At 43.3% G+C, this 20,433-nt stretch overlaps 1 protein-coding gene and 1 pseudogene across 1 annotated transcript in view; one reads left to right on the forward strand and one right to left on the reverse strand.

Moving 5' to 3' along the window:
- Positions 1 to 3,524: 3,524 nt before the first annotated feature.
- Positions 3,525 to 20,433, reverse strand: part of CAT (catalase) — a 37,658-nt gene continuing 20,749 nt past the window's right edge. Inside the window, exons 9-13 of the mRNA XM_004585411.3 lie at positions 15,019 to 15,157; positions 11,416 to 11,546; positions 6,296 to 6,403; positions 4,484 to 4,567; positions 3,525 to 4,195 (exon numbers count right to left, since the gene is read on the reverse strand). Coding sequence (XP_004585468.1) covers positions 4,130 to 4,195; positions 4,484 to 4,567; positions 6,296 to 6,403; positions 11,416 to 11,546; positions 15,019 to 15,157 — 528 coding nt within the window. The 3' untranslated portion in view covers positions 3,525 to 4,129. The remainder of the gene's footprint in view (positions 4,196 to 4,483; positions 4,568 to 6,295; positions 6,404 to 11,415; positions 11,547 to 15,018; positions 15,158 to 20,433) is intronic.
- On the forward strand, positions 15,272 to 15,907 carry LOC105941837 (S-adenosylmethionine decarboxylase proenzyme-like; annotated as a pseudogene).

A 20,433-nucleotide genomic window follows, 5' to 3' on the forward strand; every position in this document is an offset into this window, starting at 1 on the left:
ATAACAATTACTGGCCCATTTAGAAACATGGAAACAAAAATCTTAGAGAAATGAAGCAACTTGCTTAAGATCCCACAAGGACAAAATGACAGCTTGGGTTTGAACCTGGGTCTATCTGGGCTCCAAGGTCACAGTTACTCACTGCCTCTCACTAATTTTGCCCTCGTTATTGGCTTGACTCAAAAATTCTCAGGATATATCTTAGTGATAATTACTGCTGGTTCACTCTCCGAATAGCCCCAATGGCCAGAGCTGAGCCAATCTGAAGCCAGGAGCCTCTTTCAGGTCTCCCAGGTGTGTGCAGGGTCCCAAGGCCTTAGGCCATCCTCTACTGCTTTCCCAGGCCACAAGCAGGGAGCTGAACGGGAAGTAGAGCAGGGGATAGCTTTAGCCAGTTGAGCCATTGTACTGGGCCCAAGAGGAACATAACTATATAATACCTCCCAGGCAATAGAACTCAACTGCGGGAAATTAATTTTATCACTATCTGCTTTTAAAAATCACAGTCAGGGTATTCAGAGAAAAACAGGGACTATTTCCATGTCAGATACTCACATAAAGGAAACATGCCAGAAACATACAGTTGTAACTTACCTTTAGATACCAAATAGAGCAAAGCAGAAAACTATCTTTAAAAATCTGTCTTTAGGGTGCTGATGTCATGACATAGCAGGCTGAAATACCATCTACGTTGCTGGCATTCTAAATGTACACTGGTTCAAGTCCTGGCTGTTTCACATCTGCTCCAGCTCCCTGCCAACAAGCCTGGGAAAACAGCAGAAGACAGCCCAAGTACTTGTGCCCTGCACCCACATGTGAGAGACCTGGACAGAGTTCCAGGCCCCTAGCTTTGGCCTGGACCATGCCCAATAGTTGCAGCCATCTGGAAAGTGAATTAGCAGACACAAGATTTCTCTCTGTGTGTGAAATTGTCTTTCAAATAAATTAATCTTCAAAAACAATATGCTGATACTTAAAATTGTCCTTTTATATATAAATTATACTCAAATAGTCTCCCTCCCTGTTATTAAATCATATTCAGTTTTATGAATTCATCTAAAAATTCTGCAAAGAGATGTAACTATAGAAACATTACTACATGGAAAGCAGCATTCACCCTTAAGTGAAAATAGATAAATTTAGGGCCCTGTGTGGTAGCCTAGAGGCTAAAGTCCTCGCTTCATATGCACCAGGATCCCATATGGGTGCCGGTTCGTATCCCGGCAGCCCTCCTTCCTTGCTTGTGGCCTGGGAAAGCAATCGAGGACAGCCCAAAGCCTTGGGACCCTGCAGCCACGTGGGAGACCCGGAAGAGGCTCCTGATTCACATCTTTGGATCGGCTCAGCTCTGGCCATCGTGGCCACTTGAATGGTGAACCAGCAGACAGAAGATCTTCTTCTCTGTCTTTCCTCCTCTCTGTATATGTGCCTTTCCAATAAAAATAAAATAAATGTTTTTTTTTAAAAAAATAGATAAATTGAGTTTCTATGTCAACAAATGTCAGTTTCTTCTTCCTCAGATACGGGGCAGTTAGACAGGAGAGTGCGACCGCAGGTCAGGATGTGGAGCTGAAGCTCTGAGCACTTCCATCTGTCCATTAGTACACTGCTGCTTCCTTAGGCTGTGGCTCGGGAGATTCCTGGCAGGAAGTACAAACTGGTTGGGAAGTTGAAGGAACTAAGGATTGCTCAGGACAATGAGTTTCACTCATAGTATACAGAACCACCCTGAACGCCTTACATGTAATTTTCAAGAGTAATAGTGGTACGGATTCTTAAAAACAAACACGCACAAAATGAGCAGTGGTTCTGAGCCTTTGTTTAAAAACCCATACTTACCAATAAGTGAGTGAGTGAGTGAGCCAGCGCACAAGAGTGAGGCACTTTTCAAACTTAGCACCGTTACTCGGAAATGGGGAGGGAGAGCAGAAAAATCTTACTTCACCCTAGAAGGTGTGAGGAAGACGAGAAGTATAACCTATTAGGATCATAACTGGTAACTCATAGACAACAGACTCGAATCGGCATTAGACAATAGCAAAACTACAAAGGCATATGGGGGAAGTAGGAGCAATCCTAACAACATCTTAACAGGTGGTCATATGCATAGAGCAGGGGGGGATCCCGGAGTGGAGCAGGTGGACAGGAGGAGGCTTGTATCCCAACCCTGAAGACTCCCAGATCCTCACCAAGGACTATCAGTATGAGCACCGAGGACTACATCCCAACTGCCAAGGAGACCACGGGGAAATGGAGTGCCTTCAGAGACCAAGAACTCTGAGGTCAACCACCCCCAATTGGATCTACCACATGGGATGGAAGAAGCCCAAATCCTGCCTTGCAGGATCTGAGGTCATCGGAACAACAACCAGGAGCACTGAGCGGTCTGCAGAAACAGAAGAACAGTAAACTTCCTTAGGGACTAGGGAGAGGAGCTTTCTCTGGTCCTTGTCTGGTTCCGACTTTGGGTCCCCACCCTTTCTTGTAATGACCATCAGGATCGTTCCAGAAACCCCTCAAAACAAACAAACAAACTAGGATAGATAGAGAAAAACAAGGAAAGGTTAGAAACAGACAGGAAACGGTCAGCGGGGATGAGCTTATAACTCACTGAGTGGGACATAAAGATTAGTCACTCCTCACTGGGGTATTGAAGATTTCTCTGCACACCCCTCCTAAAACTGTTCACCTAAACTGTTGACATATGTCTTGTTAGAGTTATACAGTTAGACTACCCGAAAAACAGCCAGGTTCAGCAAAATCATGCTTCAACGCTATGAACTGCTAAATACTAAAATTAAAATAGACATGAGACAGCTGAATAGTAATCTATAGCCATTTTAAGGAGTATAGCACCCGGTTGTATAAAAACTAATAATTGAAATGTCAATGTAGAAGTCATAGGATGTGGTTCAGAACTCGCATTCTTTTTCTTTTTTTTTTTTTTCTGTTTTAACATGTGGGTACTCAATACCATGTCAACTAATTCCATAACGTTATAAATGGTTACTGATGTTATGTCGGGGCTTTTAATTGATCGGGATGATACTCTGCCGGCTCTACCTTCAGACCAGAGATGGTCTCCCCAAGAAACCGTTGAACTTATCTGGACAATAAGATGCTGGACTTTATGCTTGGTAGATGCTTGCAATGAAAGAATCTCAACTGAATTTGAACTGTGGTTATGCAACAAGGTGGAGGAATCCACCATGGGGGGGTTGGGGGAAGGGTGGGGGGGGAAATCCCAGTGCCTATAAAACTGTCACATAATGCAATGTACTCAATAAAAAAAAAAAGGAAAAAAAATAAACAAACTGAGCACCGTTGCTCTTTGGCCAGTGCCTTAGGAGGCCAAAGAAAGACAGCTGACTTAAACAACCCGCAAGGTCTCCCATGACATTGGTACTCTCCTTTCTGGAGACAAACAGCTGCAACAGATGCCATTCCAATTAAGACTCCAGCGGCACTCCCCCCACCCCCCGCCCCGATTATATTCAGAGTCCGGAGAAATCAAACACAGTCTCTCCTGTTCTTCAGTACAATTACTTTATTGTAAAAACGTGAGCAATCACAAATCAGTGTTGTAAAATCAATGATGTGCAAGCATAAATGTAATAGCCAAGCGGAAAAGAAAGAAGAGGAATCAAGAGTCACAAGCAGGAGCCGTGAGCTGTGGTGCTGCTGCAGTAACTCTCCATGGCGGCATTAAGTGGGCTCCTCCCAGGAGGACTTTAGAAAAATAAACATTTCTGAGTGGATCATCTTTATCTTTTCTTCTTGTATAATTTACAGCCACATTTTTACATCACAGGCCTTGAGGTGATATGTAAACATATTGATTTCACTAAGAGTTTCCTCCCATCCAATGACATTGTATTTCTGACTAGAGTCGTTTTAAGTGAAGGAACCAAACAACTGCCAAAAGCAAATCTGCATCCCTTTGAGGTGATTAGTAAACCCCTCCCCTTCATGAAGTCATTGCTGCATTATTGCCTATAGGAAGCTGGGTCTTTAGTTTGCATCTGCGCATCTCGCATCCAGGAGAACCTTCCATCCGGCAGCAAGCGGGTCCCACGTGCACACGTCGTGGGTGGCTGTGTGGGCCAGGTGGATGACAGGGCTCCTGGTCTCACAGATTGGCTTTCTCCTTCGCAGCCAGGTGAGATCCGGACTGCACAAAGGTGTGGATGGCATTCTGTACGGAAAGAACAAGAGTGGCAGTTGGGTGAACTCCTAGGCAGCAGCAGTGGGGCCCTTAGCTCAACTCTAACCTGTACCCAAGTGAGAATAACACTCATAATTTAGACTTCATTCACCAAACTGTCTTATATTGTCCTGTATCGGTAAGTTCTCTGTACCTCCCATGAGTTTCTCAAGCTTTAGAGATTCAATACTTGCAGGAAATGCCACATGGGAAGCAAGCTATGGCCGATCTCACCCGCCACGCCCATCCCCTGCCATAGCGGGGTTAGTCTGGGCTCACCTTGGGCTTCTCAGTATTGTACTTGTCCAGAAGAGCCTGGATGCGGGCCCCATAGTCAGGGTGGACGTCACTGAAGTTCTTGACCTAAAACCAAAGGCAAGTAAGCATGACCACACACCCCACGGCACCACTCCCCAGGGTCTCTGTTTCTGGGTGTCTCCCAGACAGGGGACAGGGACCACTACTATTGCTACTCATCAGTAGTGAACAAAGGCCTGCCTCAGGTGTATCCTGGAGGGCTTTAGGATCAGGCCGGTGCCCGGAAGACAAGCATGGGGTTAGAACTTTCAGCTTCACTCTAAACCACTAGGGAGGAGAGGGACTGCAGATGCCATTTGATTGTGTGTGGCTACTGATGTAATCAATTCTGCAGGTGTGATGGGACCTCCACCTGAACCCCCCCAAGTGACAGAATTCTAGCAGCTTCTGCGCTGCTGAATACAGCAGGGTACAGGTGCTTAAAGCAGCACATTCAGGGAAGTATGGAAGCCTTGCATCTCCTCCATCTGGCTGTTCTGGAACTGTATCCTCTGTAAATAAATGGCTAATCCAATGTAAAGCACTCTCCTGAGTTATTCCAGCAAATAATCAGACCTAAGAGAAGACTGGAGACAGGATTTGCAGAAGTGTGGGTAGCCGGGGTGCCTCATTTGGCATCTCAGGTAGCAGCAGTCTTGTGGGGTTGAATCCTTAATATGTGGGATCTTAACCCTAGGCATGGCTGTCAAAGTTAGAGAACTGCTTGCTATTGGCAGAACCACACAGCCAGGGGCAGGCATGTGGCACAGTGGTTACGCCATTGTTTGGGGTATCTGCATCCACCCTGGAGCTGCGGTGGAGTCTGGGCTCAGCTCTCCATATCAGCTTCCTGAGGACGTCTCCCTCCAGTATTTGAATCCCTCCACCCATATGGCAGACCAGGCTGGACTTCCTGGCTTGGCTTTGGCCTGGCCAAGCCCTGTCTGTTGCAGCCATCTGAAGAGTGAATCAGCAGATGGAAGATATCTACTGTTCTTTCACCTGCTCTCTGCATCACTTCCAAAATAAATAAAAAGTTTTCAAGTGTCCTGACTTTAAAGTATACAGAGATACCAACACTTGTGGGGCAGCTGCACAGATGTGAGGCAGGAAGGCCCGGCCACAGGCTGAGCCCCTGCAGGCAGAAGGGGCCGGGAGGCCTCCGGAGCCTGCGTGAAGCCCTCCAGCTGAAGATTATGGGCACAGAGAATGCAAAGGTCTGAGCCCTTCTGCTCCTTATAAGCTCTCTTAGTCCATCTCATTGGTCACACAGGAATAAGACCTGTGCCATGCATTCATAAAGCAACCTCTGGGCTCGTGGCTGGTCCCTACACTCAGGCCCTCGAACACATCCTAAGTCTCACCCCAGCAAACAGGTGACTTTCTAGGTCGCGTTTGTTGGAGACAGCCAGCATCACGACATTCAGTGTTTAAGCAGGCCTCACACCACACAAATGTAAGCTACATTCCTTATAGTCCATAGCTTAGGCAGGGTCCTCATTCTGAGATGGGATAATTATTAACTTAGACTAAACTTGGCTGCAGTCAACAGAAAGATCACAAGAGAGAATTCATCCTGAATGCTCCCCAATTGTTACAGATTCAGTAAACAGACGAGGATCAATGGTTTTTCCAGACCTGATCAAACACAGACAGCAACTAGGCAGAGGCTCACTGTTGGTTACAACCACAATGACCTTTAAGCTCAAGCACAGAAATAAGCCTTCAAGAGATGGCTGCACTATCCTCCTGCACCGGCAGGTGTCACCCCTGAGTTGACAGGGAGTCACTCACGGCTTTCTTCTGGATGAAGAGCTGTGCGTCTTTGAGGTGGCCAGCGATGTTCTCACACAGACGTCTCCTCTCCTCTTCGTTCAGCACCTTCAAGTAGAAGTCTCGCACCTGCTCGCCAGAAACAGGGCACAGGCTCCAGTGACCAGGGTATGACTAACACCACTTAGCCCAGATGCCATTTGTCAAACTAGTAATCAAAAACTTAAGAATTCAAAAATCAGTTCAAATTATAATTGAGATGGCCCGTTGTGTTTGTATCTCCCACTTTCTGGTTCTGTTTTAAGCAAAACAAGAACTCCTTTGTTGGTATTAGTTCACAACTACCCTAAAAAAAAAAACTTCTTTTGTGCTTACTACTTCTCAATCTCTCATAAATAGGTGACCTACAATTTTAAAAGCAACCATAATCTTAACACTGACTAGTCCAGAATGTGCAAGCTGTCTCTGGAATGTTAACACAGCCCAGCGAGACATCTGTTCAATTCATCTAGAGCCAGGGACAGAAAAACTACCCATTTTGCATAAATACAAACATTCAAAAAGCATAGTACTTTCAAAATATGTATTTTTCCATGAACTTTGAAAATCCCTCATATGTCCATTCATAACTACTCAAAAACCAATATTCTATGCCAAGATACAGTCAGTAATAGTGATATTTTGCTTCAATTATGACAGTGGTAATTCATTTAGATCATTGGACTTATTTCTAAAATAAATACCAGTTGGTTAAGATGAAACATATGAACTTAGCATCAGGAATATGAATCCTAGGAGCCTCTACTGAGTTCTGAAACCAACCACTGCTAGTTGTAGTTAAGATTATATTCTAACGTTTCAGCCACTCACTCAACAAGTATTCACTGAATATGTATAATGTCCCAACTCGCTATATGCACTGTTCTATTAATGTGTATAAAGTCCATTAGCATCCAATTATAAAAAATACCAAAACAGAAAACCTTGAGATACCCATTGTTTCTCTAATTTGTCAAATATTAGCAATAATGACATTTAAAAAGATTAGAGCAAGGTTGAAATCTCATACCACAGTTTAAAACAAGGTGAAAGCAGTGCATGCTGGGGGTTTTATCTGTCGCCAATTCACTAATTCTCTCTTCAGCTATGTCTAACATACAGTGTAAACATCCATGAAGACATTCTACCAGTGAGAATTTTATTTCAGAGATCGTATTTTCTGCTTCTATAAATGTCTATTTGACTCTTTAAACCTTCATTCATACTTATGGTAAAGCCCCTTTCAGATCACAACCATGCTCTGGGTTTCCTTAAATGTACTGTAATTTTCCTTTGTGATTCATCTTCAACAGGAGTTACTTTCTTCTGGGGGCACTAAATGTGCCCTAGCTGTAAAGATGTCTTCAGATGGTGATTTTCTCATTGGAAACACTTACCAGGGTTCACAGATTCACTCACTATTTGTTCAGCACTTCAGGATGGCTCTTTGTGGGTTGAGAATACAAGGGCCTTATTTGAGCACAGCAGAGAGGAAGGGATCCAGTTACCCAGGATTCACTGCTTCCATCTAGAGCCCACACGTTTGCAAGCTGCACCCTCCATCTGGGGACAGTTCCCCCCACAGGGTACCCTGCACTGATCCTCACCACCATGCCAGGGACCCAGTCCTGGCTCTCAGCAGCACAGCAAGCCTGCAGCTCGACTCCTGACCCACTGGAGGTGGAAAAGTTTTGCAAGCTGCAAATCAGGTTAACCCACGAAATATAAACCTCTGATGTTCACTCACTGTGCAATTTCTTTTTCATTTCTGCAACTTGGGGATTACATTTCTTGGTGTTTAAGCTCAGCTATTTTTCTTTCTTTTTTTAATATTGAATGGTTAGTACATTTTTTTTAAAGATTTATTTATTTTGATTGGAAAGTCAGATATACTTAGAGGAGGAGAGACAGAGAGGAAGATCTTCCATCTGATGATTCACTCCCCAAGTGAGCGCAATGGCCTGTGCTGGGCCAATCAAAAGCCAGGATCCAGGAACCTCCTCCAGGTCTCCCTGGGCTGCAGGGTACCAAGGCTTTGGGCCATCCTCGACTACTTTCCCAGGCCATAAGCAGGGAGCTGGATGGGAAGTAGAGCTGCCGGGATTAGAACCAGTGCCCATATGGGATCCCAGCGTGTTCAGGGCAAGGACTTTAGCCACTAGGCCACACCACCTTTTCTTAAATACTGATTCTAGCATGTCTATGTGTATGAAGAAGAAAGACTGTGTGTGTCACTCACTCTACCATCCTGAGCTAAGTGGAATTTGTTCCTGCAGTTCCACTGCTGTGCTACAGCAACCTGTTTCTACAGGCAGACTTAGATTTTTAGGAATTTTGTGAGCAAGTTGTTAAAGATGCTCATTATAAATACTACATTATATAAACCTACAAGGACATTTAAAAATATATTGTAGTGCAAACAAAAATAATATGTATTTGAAACATATTGTCTAATATATGCTGCTTGTGTTTGAGGATGCTTCAGTGGAAATCGTCTATAATAGTGATGGCTCACTGACATCATTTGGTGGCTTACAATCAGTACTGAGGAACATTTCCACCTTGCAGAATGACAAACACTGTGGCCCAAACCAGGGCTTTGGGTGCTAGCGGTCATTAAACACCTATCAATACCCCACTGCACAAACCCACATAAAATATCTGTCCTTCAAAGAGATGGTTTATCTACTAGTTTAAGACGTTAAGGGGTCTTGCACGGTAGCCTAGTGGCTAAAATCCTCGCCTTACATGAGCCAGGATCCCATATGGACACCGGTTCTAATCCCAGAGGCCCCGCCTCCTCTGGTCATTGTGGTCACTTGGGGAGTGAATCATCGCACAAAAGATCTTCTTCTCTGTCCTCTCTGTATATCTGACTTTCCAATAAAAAAAAAATAAATCTTAAAAAAAAAAAGAGGTTAAGGCAAATACAAAGTGACTCCATTGTCATTAGTACACAACTAGTAACCTCATCACCTAACCCCCACTCCAGTATTCACCACTAAAGGGCAAGCTGGTAATGTGAAGTCAAGCTGGAGGAGGCTGTGATCACATTTGCATAATTTTCTGCCTGACTGGCAACCACCATGCACCTGCAGCTCAGTGACTACCAGAAAGCACCAAGCTCAAGTGGCTGCTGTCTTATTAACCAGGGCTCCACCCTTAACCACGGACCCCTAAAAGCAGGACCAAATTTCTTTTAAAGGAAAAGGTACATTTACCAGTCAATCCAGTCAGGATTCTTTTCTCCTTTAATAAGTTTTTAAATGTAAGTGCAGTGTATCTCCAACAGAGGGCCCCAACTCCAAGTGTGAAGTTCAATGATTTTGCAGCAACCATAAGTGTGTGGCAATTACATAGCTCTAGATGGAACAACACCCATGCCTTGGGAATCCCTTCCACATAGCCTGTGCTAGGCACTTCCTCCTCCTCTTCCTTCCTCCCCAAAGACAAATCTTTCAACTTGTAGTTTCACAAATGAGTTTTGACTTTTTAAACAATGTATGTAAAGGGGATCTTATCGTCCATAATTTTTATGGCCTCTTGATATTTGTTATATTTCTAAGAGTCAGCCAGGTTGTTGTTCCTGCAATAGTTCATTAATTTCCCTTGCTACACATGGTGAGAGTATGTTGTTGCTTATTTACCCCTCCTTTTGTTAATGAACCTTTGATGATATAAAGAGTTTTGTAAATGTCCTCTGGTGGACACAGACACACATTTCTACTGGGTGTGTAAACACTGGATCTGCTAAGGCAAAAGGCATATATTCTTGTTCGGCTTCAGTAGACACTGCCAACCAACTTCCTGAAGCAGCTAAACCAATCTGCACTCTTGTGAGAGTGTGAGCTGTTCTTCGTTCTCAAGACACACAGTACGGCCAGTTGCTTCAACTCCAGCCATTCTGGTAGTGTGCGACGGATTTGCCTCTGTGATGTTATCCAGTGTATTCTTGCAGACTAAGGAAGTAAGCCACCTTTCCACGTTTTTCAGTCACTTAGACGGCTTCATTTGTGTAGTACATATTTAAGTCTGTTACTTATTTTTCTATTGTGCTATTTCATATTTCCTTGTAGGGGTTCTTATACACAACATACATGAATCATTTGTTAGATGAGCTATACAGTCTCTATGACAGACCCTTTCAATCTGTTTAGAGCTGTCTCATGAAGAGAACTTTTTTCTCTTCTATTGAGCCAGTCTCAATATTATCCACTGTACTACTTTCATTCTCTTCAGCAAGCTGACCTGTTCTTATATCCACCTACTGAATTTTTCATTTCAGTTGTTACATTTTTTTAGTTCAGTTTGTCTATTCAATTATTTTTCATGAAGTTCTCCTATAAAATTGTCCAGTTTGTCATCTATTTTCTTAAACTTGTATATGACAATTCTGACAAGTTGCCAGTAGGTTTACTTCTATTGCCGATTTAGTAGGGGGCCCTTCACAGCAACTACAAAAAGAGGTCTTACAGTAACCCTAGGTAACTGGAAAAAGGGTAAGCACTTGACCTGGACAGTTAACCATAGGCTGACCAAGGGCAAAGGATGCAACCTGCAAGATGACCAGCCAAGTCATTCTGGTTGTCTTTCTGCAGGATCTTATCTGGGAAAGCTGGGAGGAATAACAGGCAGACAAAGAAAGACAGTGAGCAAGTAAGGAGGAGGAGGCAATGAAGGACAATCAGGTTATGGTCGCAGCAGAGTAACAACAGCAAAACAGCTACCCTGAAGCAGGGAGGGCATGGCAGAAATCAGCAGTTAGCACAGGAAAGTGGAGCAGAGCAGGGTGACGAGGACAGTTGAGTCATGCAAGAAGTGCCCACGCTCTCGACGCCAGGGCTTTTGAGCTATTGTGGGTCTCCCCTTCTAATCCCATTTGGCTTTGTGTAAACTGCACTTGTAACTTCTCAGATTTCCTGTGGCCACTGTCTCCTCCATGGTCCCTAGTTGACACCCTTCAACAAAGTTGGAGGGATCTAATGGAGACTTGAACTCCATTCAATAATGAACCTGATTTATTATTTAACGGGCCTCTCCTGAATTCAACTGCAAACACCTGTAGGGGGAACACATGCAGACAGTGACCAGGGGGCCATTACCTGGCTGACATTGTCTTCATTGGCACTGTTGAAGCGCTGCACATCAGTAGAACAGCGGCTGCCATGCTCCAGGGCGGAACGCTGCTGCTCTGGGGCGCTGAAGCTGTTGGGGTAGTAATTGGGAGCACCACCTTTAAAGAGAAACCACACGCTCATTTGCTTGTTAATCCAGACTATGAGAAATGGAGCAGGACTGCAAACTGTAGGAAACGCATACACATGGTAATACCAAGACCCACAATGGACCGCCACTCACATCTTTGTTCTCATTTCCCAAATCTAGCCGTGGGCAGGACTGAGATTCCAAGAGAAGGTTTGAAACTTCTAAGGATTGGCATGAGCTGTCTTAGCAGGGATGTCTCCAAGTCCATTTCCAAACCCGTTGATTAACAGCATGGTGATCAGTGTAAATAGGTTTCACTCAGCCACCACGAAGGTGAAACCAGAGACCCACTTGGATCATGAGGGTTCCATGGGGCCCTGGGCTCAATACAAGCCTGGAGTCATAGAAGTCTTGGGAGCAACTCTGAAGTGCTGATTCTATCCCTTCCACTGACAGACACTAATTCAGGACACCGAGGTACTGACTGGCACTTGCAAGGCCCAATGGGGCTTAGGGGAACAGATGTGGAACGAGACAGGTTCTCTGCTGCTGCTGGACCAGCGTAGCTGGCATTTCCACTGCAGAACTCTAACCAGAGTTCACGCTTCCTAAAATGCTTTTTTAAGAGTTCCAAGGTACTTATGATAACTTTATTTAATTGCAGCTTTGCTTGTATCTCCTTCCACAGATAAACCAAAAAAAATTTTTTCTAAAAAATTTGATATTTTTAGTATGTCATGTCCAATAGAAAGAAATTGTGACAAACACAATCAAAACATTTGCTATGATCTCTGGAGTGAACTGTAAGGTCTCTCTCCTTTCCCGCACCCCTCTCAAAATTTGGCACAGTTGTTTTCCAAACTATTTTCAACTGATAGAAGCCTGTCTTATCTAAGTACACACTGCCTAAACAGGCATGGCCTAGAAACACCACAAGTAGTTTGAGCAAACCAGCCTGGTGATGGAATTTTACCCAGCTCACTGCCAGAACAGACTCTCCACAGCAGGTAATTAAGAGATGCCCACATATGCATACATATCAGAAGGGAGGAGACTGCACCATGGAGCCCAATGATTATTAGCTCAAGACATAGGTCTAGGGTCAGCCACATGGATATGGAAAACACAGTGCTCAACTAAGCAACACCACAGTGCTCTCTGCATTCATAATCAGCTCCACGGGAAGAGGGCATGGCACTGGCATGTTGGTTCAACAAGCTAATCCTCTACCTACAGGCACCAACATCCCATATAAGCCCAAATTTGGGTCCCACCTGCTCCACTTCCCATCCAGCTACCTACTTGTGAATCAGTAGAGGATGGTCAGGTCCTTGGGTCCCTGAACCCACATGAGAGACCCAGAGGAGGCTCCTTGCTCATAGCTTCAGATGATCCATCTCTGGCTTTGTAGCCATCGAGGGGAGTGAACCAGCAGATGAAAAATCTTTCTGCTCTCATTCTCTCTAAATCTCCCTTTCAAGTAAAAACAGATAAATCTTTTTTAAAAAATCAGCTCTAGCGCCCATTTTGTGGCACTAGTGAGTGAGGCCAGCATCTCAATCAGAACAACAAGTTGACACCTAGCTGTTCCACTTCTGATTCAACTTCCAGCTAATGTGCCTAGAAAGCAGTGGATTGTGGCCCAAGTGCTTGAGCCTGACTGGCCATGCAGAGATTGGGTTGGAATTCCAGTCTCCGGTCTTTGATCTGACATCTGTTGGGCTCATTTGGGAAGTGGCAGAAAATCACTCTTTCTGTGTGTCTCCCTGTACTGCTGCCTTTCAAATAATTTAAAAACAAAAACAAAAACAAACACTTAATATAGTTCTTAACTCCACCACCACTACCGAAACAGGAAGGGGAAAGAACATTTAGAAACGATGATCACACCCATTTTTCCCTAACCCTTGATCCATCATACTCTGATCAACTGTGTTATCTTCTAAAATTAAAAAAAAAAAGAAAAAGCAGTTCTTTAAAATGTCCCTATTATTAAACAAACTCTGACCTTTATTGGAGCTGGAAGCTGTGTTTGAGGCAATGACCCTGTGGAATAATTAAGCTTTTTCGTGGCATTCAGGAGCACAGTCCACACGCCCTGCTCTGAAAGCTAGGCAAAAGGTGTGTCACGTGCAGCCTTCATTAGCTTATGCATAAGTGTGTCACCATCACTGTAAACAAGAAGTGATTAATTATTAATGAAGTTTAAAACATACAGGAACTGGGCTGTGACGCTTTCCACAATAAAAGGATTGAGGAATGCAGATGAGGGGAAAAAGAAAAGGGAAAATGCAAGACAGGCACAGCAAGTTATCAGTTCCACTGCACGCCCTCGTGATGCTGAGCCTGAGAAAACAGAAATACCGCAGTTCTCAGATGCCAGTACTGACCAAGCAAGTACACTTCAAAAAAAAAAAAAAAAATTTGAAATTTGTTAAGCCTACGCAGGAAAGGCTCAAAGATAATGGTAACAAAATCATAGTAAGTGCACAAAAATATTCACAAAAAAGAAAGGCAAGAAACTTGGCAAAATGGCATATTGGTGCCTTGGGATGCTGAGTATTTGAGTTTCTCATCACTCTTCCCTTTTCCTTCATGATCACAAATTCCTTTGGAATCCATGTATTATTTTTTTTAACCACAGAAAAACAAGTTTTTTTTCTGGATTTTTATTGCAGAAAAATAAGCTTTGCTGGAATCAACTTACTTGGCTATGATACAAACCTTCAATATGATCTCTGAAGGAACCCATGTACAATCTATTCCTGCAATCCGTGCAATCAAAATAGGAAAAGAAAACCAGAAGTTCTGTATTGAACTGTGGAATAATAAATGGAGAAAATACTCATCAAGCTTTCTGCTTGGGGAACTGGAAGAATTCACCAGAAGTAAGGCTGCTTGTACATGGCACCAAATAAAGCACTTCTGAAAATCAGCAGTTTGCTGAATGAGCTCCCAAAGGCCACTGAGTTACATGAATTCAACTGCGTTCACCCAGGGGAAAACAAAAGTAAAAAGTAAAAATGTGTAGACAGCCCCTGAGCTACTCACTCTCTCCTGCCCTCTGCTCACCCCCTGCCTGCTCCCCAGGGCACTCTATCATTCCCAAATGCTGGTGGACTTGTTCCTCCATGACCCTGAGGGGCGACAAACACTTGAGCTCTGGGTTTGTGTACAGCCCAGGGTCTACCTGCTGACGACTCAAGAGTGACTTCGGGAAGTCCCACTCTGTAATTCCTAAACTGAATACGCCCCCTACAGACAAAATCTGTCTTCCTGCAGAACAGCAGGTAAAAAAAAAAAGTCTGAGGTAGGGACTTTCACACAATAGATAAAAACATGGTGAGTTCTCAGTTTAAGCAAGAAGCTCCAAGCCGTGGGCAGCACCTGCAGAGCAGAAGGTCCTGTGGGTCCAGGACTGGGACGACCACCCTGGCATCCCATTCCCTCTGTTTCCACACACTCTTCCCACAGGAGGAAGCAAGTGTCTTGAGGCCTACCCTGATTGTCGGTGAAGCACATGGGGCCATCACGCTGATAGTTGGCCACTCGAGTACGATAGGGGCAGTTCACAGGTATCTGAAGATAGTTGGGGCCTAGGCGGTGGCGATGAGTATCAGGATAGGCAAATAGACGGCCCTAGAGGAAGAGATGAAATCGACATTGACTGGAGCAATTACACCAACTAGGAGTGGGCTGTAAGCCTCACTGTGAAAGAGAAAGGATAAACCCTCTGCTTACGGTTAGTCATAAAACCCTACCACTGAAAGGCAAGCTTCCTCTCTTAGGAAATTAGCTCTCCCTAACTCAGCAGCATATTGTATGGGATGCATGGATTTCAACTGGTGCCTGAATACACTGAATTTCCCATAGAGGCGGATCATCAGCCAGCCAGATCAAACCCTGAAGATTTTGATGAGTGAGCTTGACCCAGTGATCACAGATCGGTTCTCCCTGACAGATGGTGTTGCTGCAAAAGGACATCACTGGTGAGAGTGGAATTAGGGTTTTCTTTTTTGGGGATTTTTGTCATTGATGCCACCCTGTCCAATCCTTGTGGGTCTTTCATGAATGAAATGAAACTGGATGGAACTTACTGAACTATTCACATCATTCTAGAAGCAGAATTTTTTTTTCATGTTAGCTTTAAAACAAACTTAGGTCCGACCTTCCTATGATGATGTCATCAGGAAAGTTGTAGAAGTCTTCAGGTTAGGAAAATCTGTGAAAACTTTGCTTGCTAATTAGAGTTCTAAATACCATGAAGTTCTTCCTTAGCCCCAGAAAAGTGAAGGTTTTAAATGTCTTGACTGCCAGGGTGCTATATTGAATGGTTATAATTTTGTTTTTAGCAGTTTTGCTAAGCATCAGCAACAACAGCAGGGTTAAGAAACATGGGCGGGGGGGGGGAATGCAAAAAGAAAACACACATAGAAGATGCTTGGCTGCTTTCTAGAGGTTGATACTGGGGGTGTGCTCTCCACAGCCACCACCTTGCAGTTGCAGAAAGCCCTAGAAGTAATGGTGATGTAATCATTTTTACATTATTACATCCAGGAGTTAGGTATCTTGCCTGAATCCTCTCATTTGCATTTAGGTATTCTATGCCACTCGTGCTGTAAAACTGAAGTGTGTGTAGAAAAATTCTTTCACCCTATGAAACTTAACAACACAAAATAAGGTGCAAGGTAATATTTCTACAGGTATTGCTCAAAATGTCCCACAAACAAGGCTTCCAGACTTCTTTAGGGCTTGGCCCCGGCTTAACCATCTGGGATGGTTCTAGTCAGTTGCTGACAGACTTCGCGTCCAGTCACCTCCATTTTCTAGAACGTATTCTCTACTAATGTTACTGAAACCAACTTCAACTTCATAAACATCTACAACAGCCAGTAAGGTTTTTCCTCACAAGCTGTCTTCTTAAGAAAATGAATGCAGTTAACTCATTTTGTGTATTTCTAGTTTAACCTTATTACTCCCTGCATTTGTACTTCTTCCATCACTGTGGTGTCTTCCTCGAGCCCCCTAAATAAATATACTGTCACACTGTATAAGGGGAAGCAAGGGGTGGTCCCTGGGCCGAATTTTCCTTTAGAGTCTGAGAATTTAGCCTGCTTCTAATTGGCATGGACTCTTTTGGAAGATGGTGAAAATAAATTTACCCAGTTGGCTTAGAAAGGAAGACCCAATGATGAGATAGGGTATCCTGGCTCACCTGTGTGGAAAATACCAGCTGCTCTGTGTTCCATGAGATTGGCTTTTAATGAGTACCACGCCATAAAGGGATGCTCTGTCATTACATTGATCCGCAGGAAGAATTAACAAAGACTGTTCACTAAATCAGCTTGAATTACTGATCTAAACATTAAATAGCAATAGTGTAAAGCGTAAAGTTTGCTTCAAAGCAGAGTCAGTGTCTTTTCCATCTTACAAAGTTTTGTGACGATGGGGCCAGCCTGGTGGCACCAGCACCCCATACAGGTGCCAGTTCATGTTCCATGTTCTGGACATTCCCCTTCAGATCCAGTTCCCTGGTTATGGCCTGGAAAAGCAGTATGGAATGGCTCAAGTCCTGGGTCTCTGAACCCATGTGGAGACTATGAGCAGGCTCCTGAATCCTAGTTTTAGATTGGCTCAGCTCCAGTCATAGTGGTCATTTGAGAAGGGAACCAGAAAAAGGGAGATCTCTCTCTCTCCTCTCTCTTTCTCTCTCTCAGTCTCTCCATTCTGACTTTCAGATAAAATAGACAAACCTTAAAAATAAAAATTCTGTGACTCTGTAGTGGATGTGAATGTGCTTCCTTCGCATGTACCTCTAACAACAGCCCTTCCCTAACTGCACAGTTCCTAAAATGCCCTACTGTATTAGCATGTATTACTTTCACTGGATAAAATGCATCACTGCTCAGAATATTCAGATATAGCACAAAACAGAATATGTACATAAATGAAATATGTAAAATTATGAAGCAGATGGGGCTGATGTGGTGGCATAGTAAGTCAATGCCTATGGCACTGGCATTCCACGAAGGTATCAGTTCAAGTCCTGGCTGCTCCACTTCTGATCCAGCTTCCTGCATATCACCTGGGAAAGTAGTGGAGAATGGTTCAAGTCCTTGGGCCCCTGTACCCATGTAGGAGATCCAGGAAAAGAGGTGGCTCCAGCTTCAAATCAGCTCAGCTCTGGCCATTGCGGCCATTTAGGGAGTGAAACCAGTGGATGGAACTTCTCTAATCTAATCTTCTCTGTATTTGCCTTTCAAAAACAAACATTTGTTTTTAAAATTATGAAGTAGTAAGAAATGACAAGCTTTCAAGAGTTGATATCTTTTAGCTCTATTTGCAATTATTGTGGGATTTGAGCAACTGTAACAGGGAGTAACATTTTTATTTCTTGTTCTTACAACATTGTGTTAAAAACATTTCTGCTGATGCAGTAATGTTTTGTTCCGTGCACATTTATAAATGAAGCAACTTCCTTAGTGTTACTAAACACAAAATCTACTTGGTTTGAAATCAAGTCATTGGGCCACTGTTATGACTTTCAGTTTGAGCACATGGCTGACTGACTGACTTTGCAACGTCTGAGTTACTGCTTTGAGGAGCAATATTGAAAGCAGATTTTGTTCTTGAACAGTATTCCAATAGCTTTGATGGAAATGGTTGGCTTGAGGTCTGATTTTTTAAGTAGATTCAAGAATTCTACTATGGAAAATGTTTACAAATTTGTGTGGAACAAAGCCTACAAAAATGAAAACTGTAGACCAAATAGTAACCTAATCTTAGTATGATTGAGGAGGAGCATTCTGGTGCCATAATTTCTCCCTTCATTGATGTGTGGACTTAAATCAGTTAAAATGTATTTCTTCACTACAAGCTATTTTTCAATAAAAAAAATTTACTAAAAACAACAACAGGGCTGAATGCAGGGGTCTAGTGGCTAAATCCTCAGCTTGCACGTGCCAGGATCCCATATGGGGCGCCGGTTCTAATCCCAGAGGCCCCACTTCCCATCCAGCTTCCTGCTTATGACCTGGGAAAGCAGTCGAGGACAGCCCAAAGCCTTGCAGTCCTGCACATGGGAAACCTGGAAGAAGCTCCTGGCTTTGGATCTGCTCAGCTCTGGTTGCTGTGGCCATTTGGGGAGGAAGCCAGAGAATTAAAGATCTGTCTCTGTCTCTCCTTCTCTATAAATCTGACTTTCCAATAAAAAATTTTAAAAGATCTTTAGAAAAATATTAACCATCATCCAGGAAATGATATTAATTAGAATGCCCAGCATCTTGAAATTTCTTTCAATTAATGCTGAAACCAAAATAATAATTGTATTAATCTGAATATCCAATTCCTTAAGCTTTCTCATTATTGAAAGTCCGACTCGGATGGGAACTTTCCCTTCACTGATTTTATCATTGAGATTAGGCTTAATGAGCACTCTTCTATCTCAATGTTACATGGCAAAATAGGAAAGGGGTTGAACAGAGCAACTGAAGCCATTATTTTGTACTAAATCACTCATACCAACATGCTTAATCTAGTCCTACTGTTCTATCAATTAACAATAATCTGTTCTCAGTTGAATGACTATAGCTCCCACTATCATTTCAGATAGTCTGCAGTCATATTTAGATGATTAGTTATGGCTAACACTCACCTATAACTTGGAAGCTTATTGCTTTCTTTGGCTCAAAAAGTTGTGCTCTATCAACAGGACAGAAAATACAACCAAACAGCTCTTGGATGCAGTCTCTGCCCATAATTCCAGCTTTGTGCCACCTTATGTTTATCAGGCAACCCTATGGGTGGAGACGCACAAAGGTTGGGAAATGGGCCAAGGAGGCCATACCCTGACACCAACTTGAACTGAGGCCTTACCCAAGACTTTATGCACTCTGAGTGGGAATACATGACAAACCTTTTCCATTCAAATAATCATCCAACTTCTCCAACTGCTGGTAAACTGCAGACTGCAGAGGAAAGCCTGAGCCTACACCAGCAGGTACTGAGAGACCAAGTCTCTGTCACTTGCGTTGTCCTTCCTGGACTATTTCATCTCTGTCACTCTGTTTTTCAAATTAAATAAACAATTCTTTAGAAAAAGAAACCACAGAAAACAGAGTGTTGGGAAAGGGTAAGTAGAAATTAGTAGTGTGAGCCTGGCGTGATAGCATAATGGCTAAATCCTCGCCTTGCATGCGCCAGGATCCTATATGGGTGCCAGTTCATGTCCCACCTGCTCCACTTCCCATCCAGCTTCCTGCTTGTGGCCTGGGAAAGCAATAGGGGATGGCCCAGAACCTGTACCCACGTGGGAGACCCAGAAGAAGCTCCTGGCTCCTGGCTTCAAATTGGCTCAGCTCCAGGCCATTGTGGCCACTTGAGGAGTAAACCAGCAGATGAAAGATCTTTCTGTCTTTCCTTCTCTCTGTAAATCTGACTTCCTAATAAAAATAAATCTTTAAAAACTAAAAGCAAATTAATCATGTAATTTCTGTTATTGAATTTTCTGGCTAATACTTTTATGTATATGTGTGTATACATGTTTAAATGCATACATATCTATGCATGTATGTTTATATTAAATTTAGTATGTCCTTTTTGATTTTTCATTTAGTGAGTTTTTACTCAAGTACTTCGAAGAACTTCCATAATATTGAACAAGTTATTGTCCCAAGCCTACTTCTCCCTTAACTGCTTTGGTTATTTAGCTGTGAATTTGAATGCAATGAACATTTTAGGAACCACAGAGTTAGGAAAGGACAATTGTAGTCATTTAGTCATTTAGTGACCAGCAAGGATTTGTTTAAGGGTTTCTGAGTAGGTAAGTAATATCTGAGTGTGGCGTCAAGAGGAGTTTTCTGGCAGAATATGTCACATGCCTTATTGCAATAGGCACGGAAAGAGGAGAACCAAGG

This window comes from Ochotona princeps, chromosome 4 (assembly GCF_030435755.1).
Source record: "Ochotona princeps isolate mOchPri1 chromosome 4, mOchPri1.hap1, whole genome shotgun sequence".
Lineage (NCBI taxonomy): Eukaryota > Metazoa > Chordata > Mammalia > Lagomorpha > Ochotonidae > Ochotona > Ochotona princeps.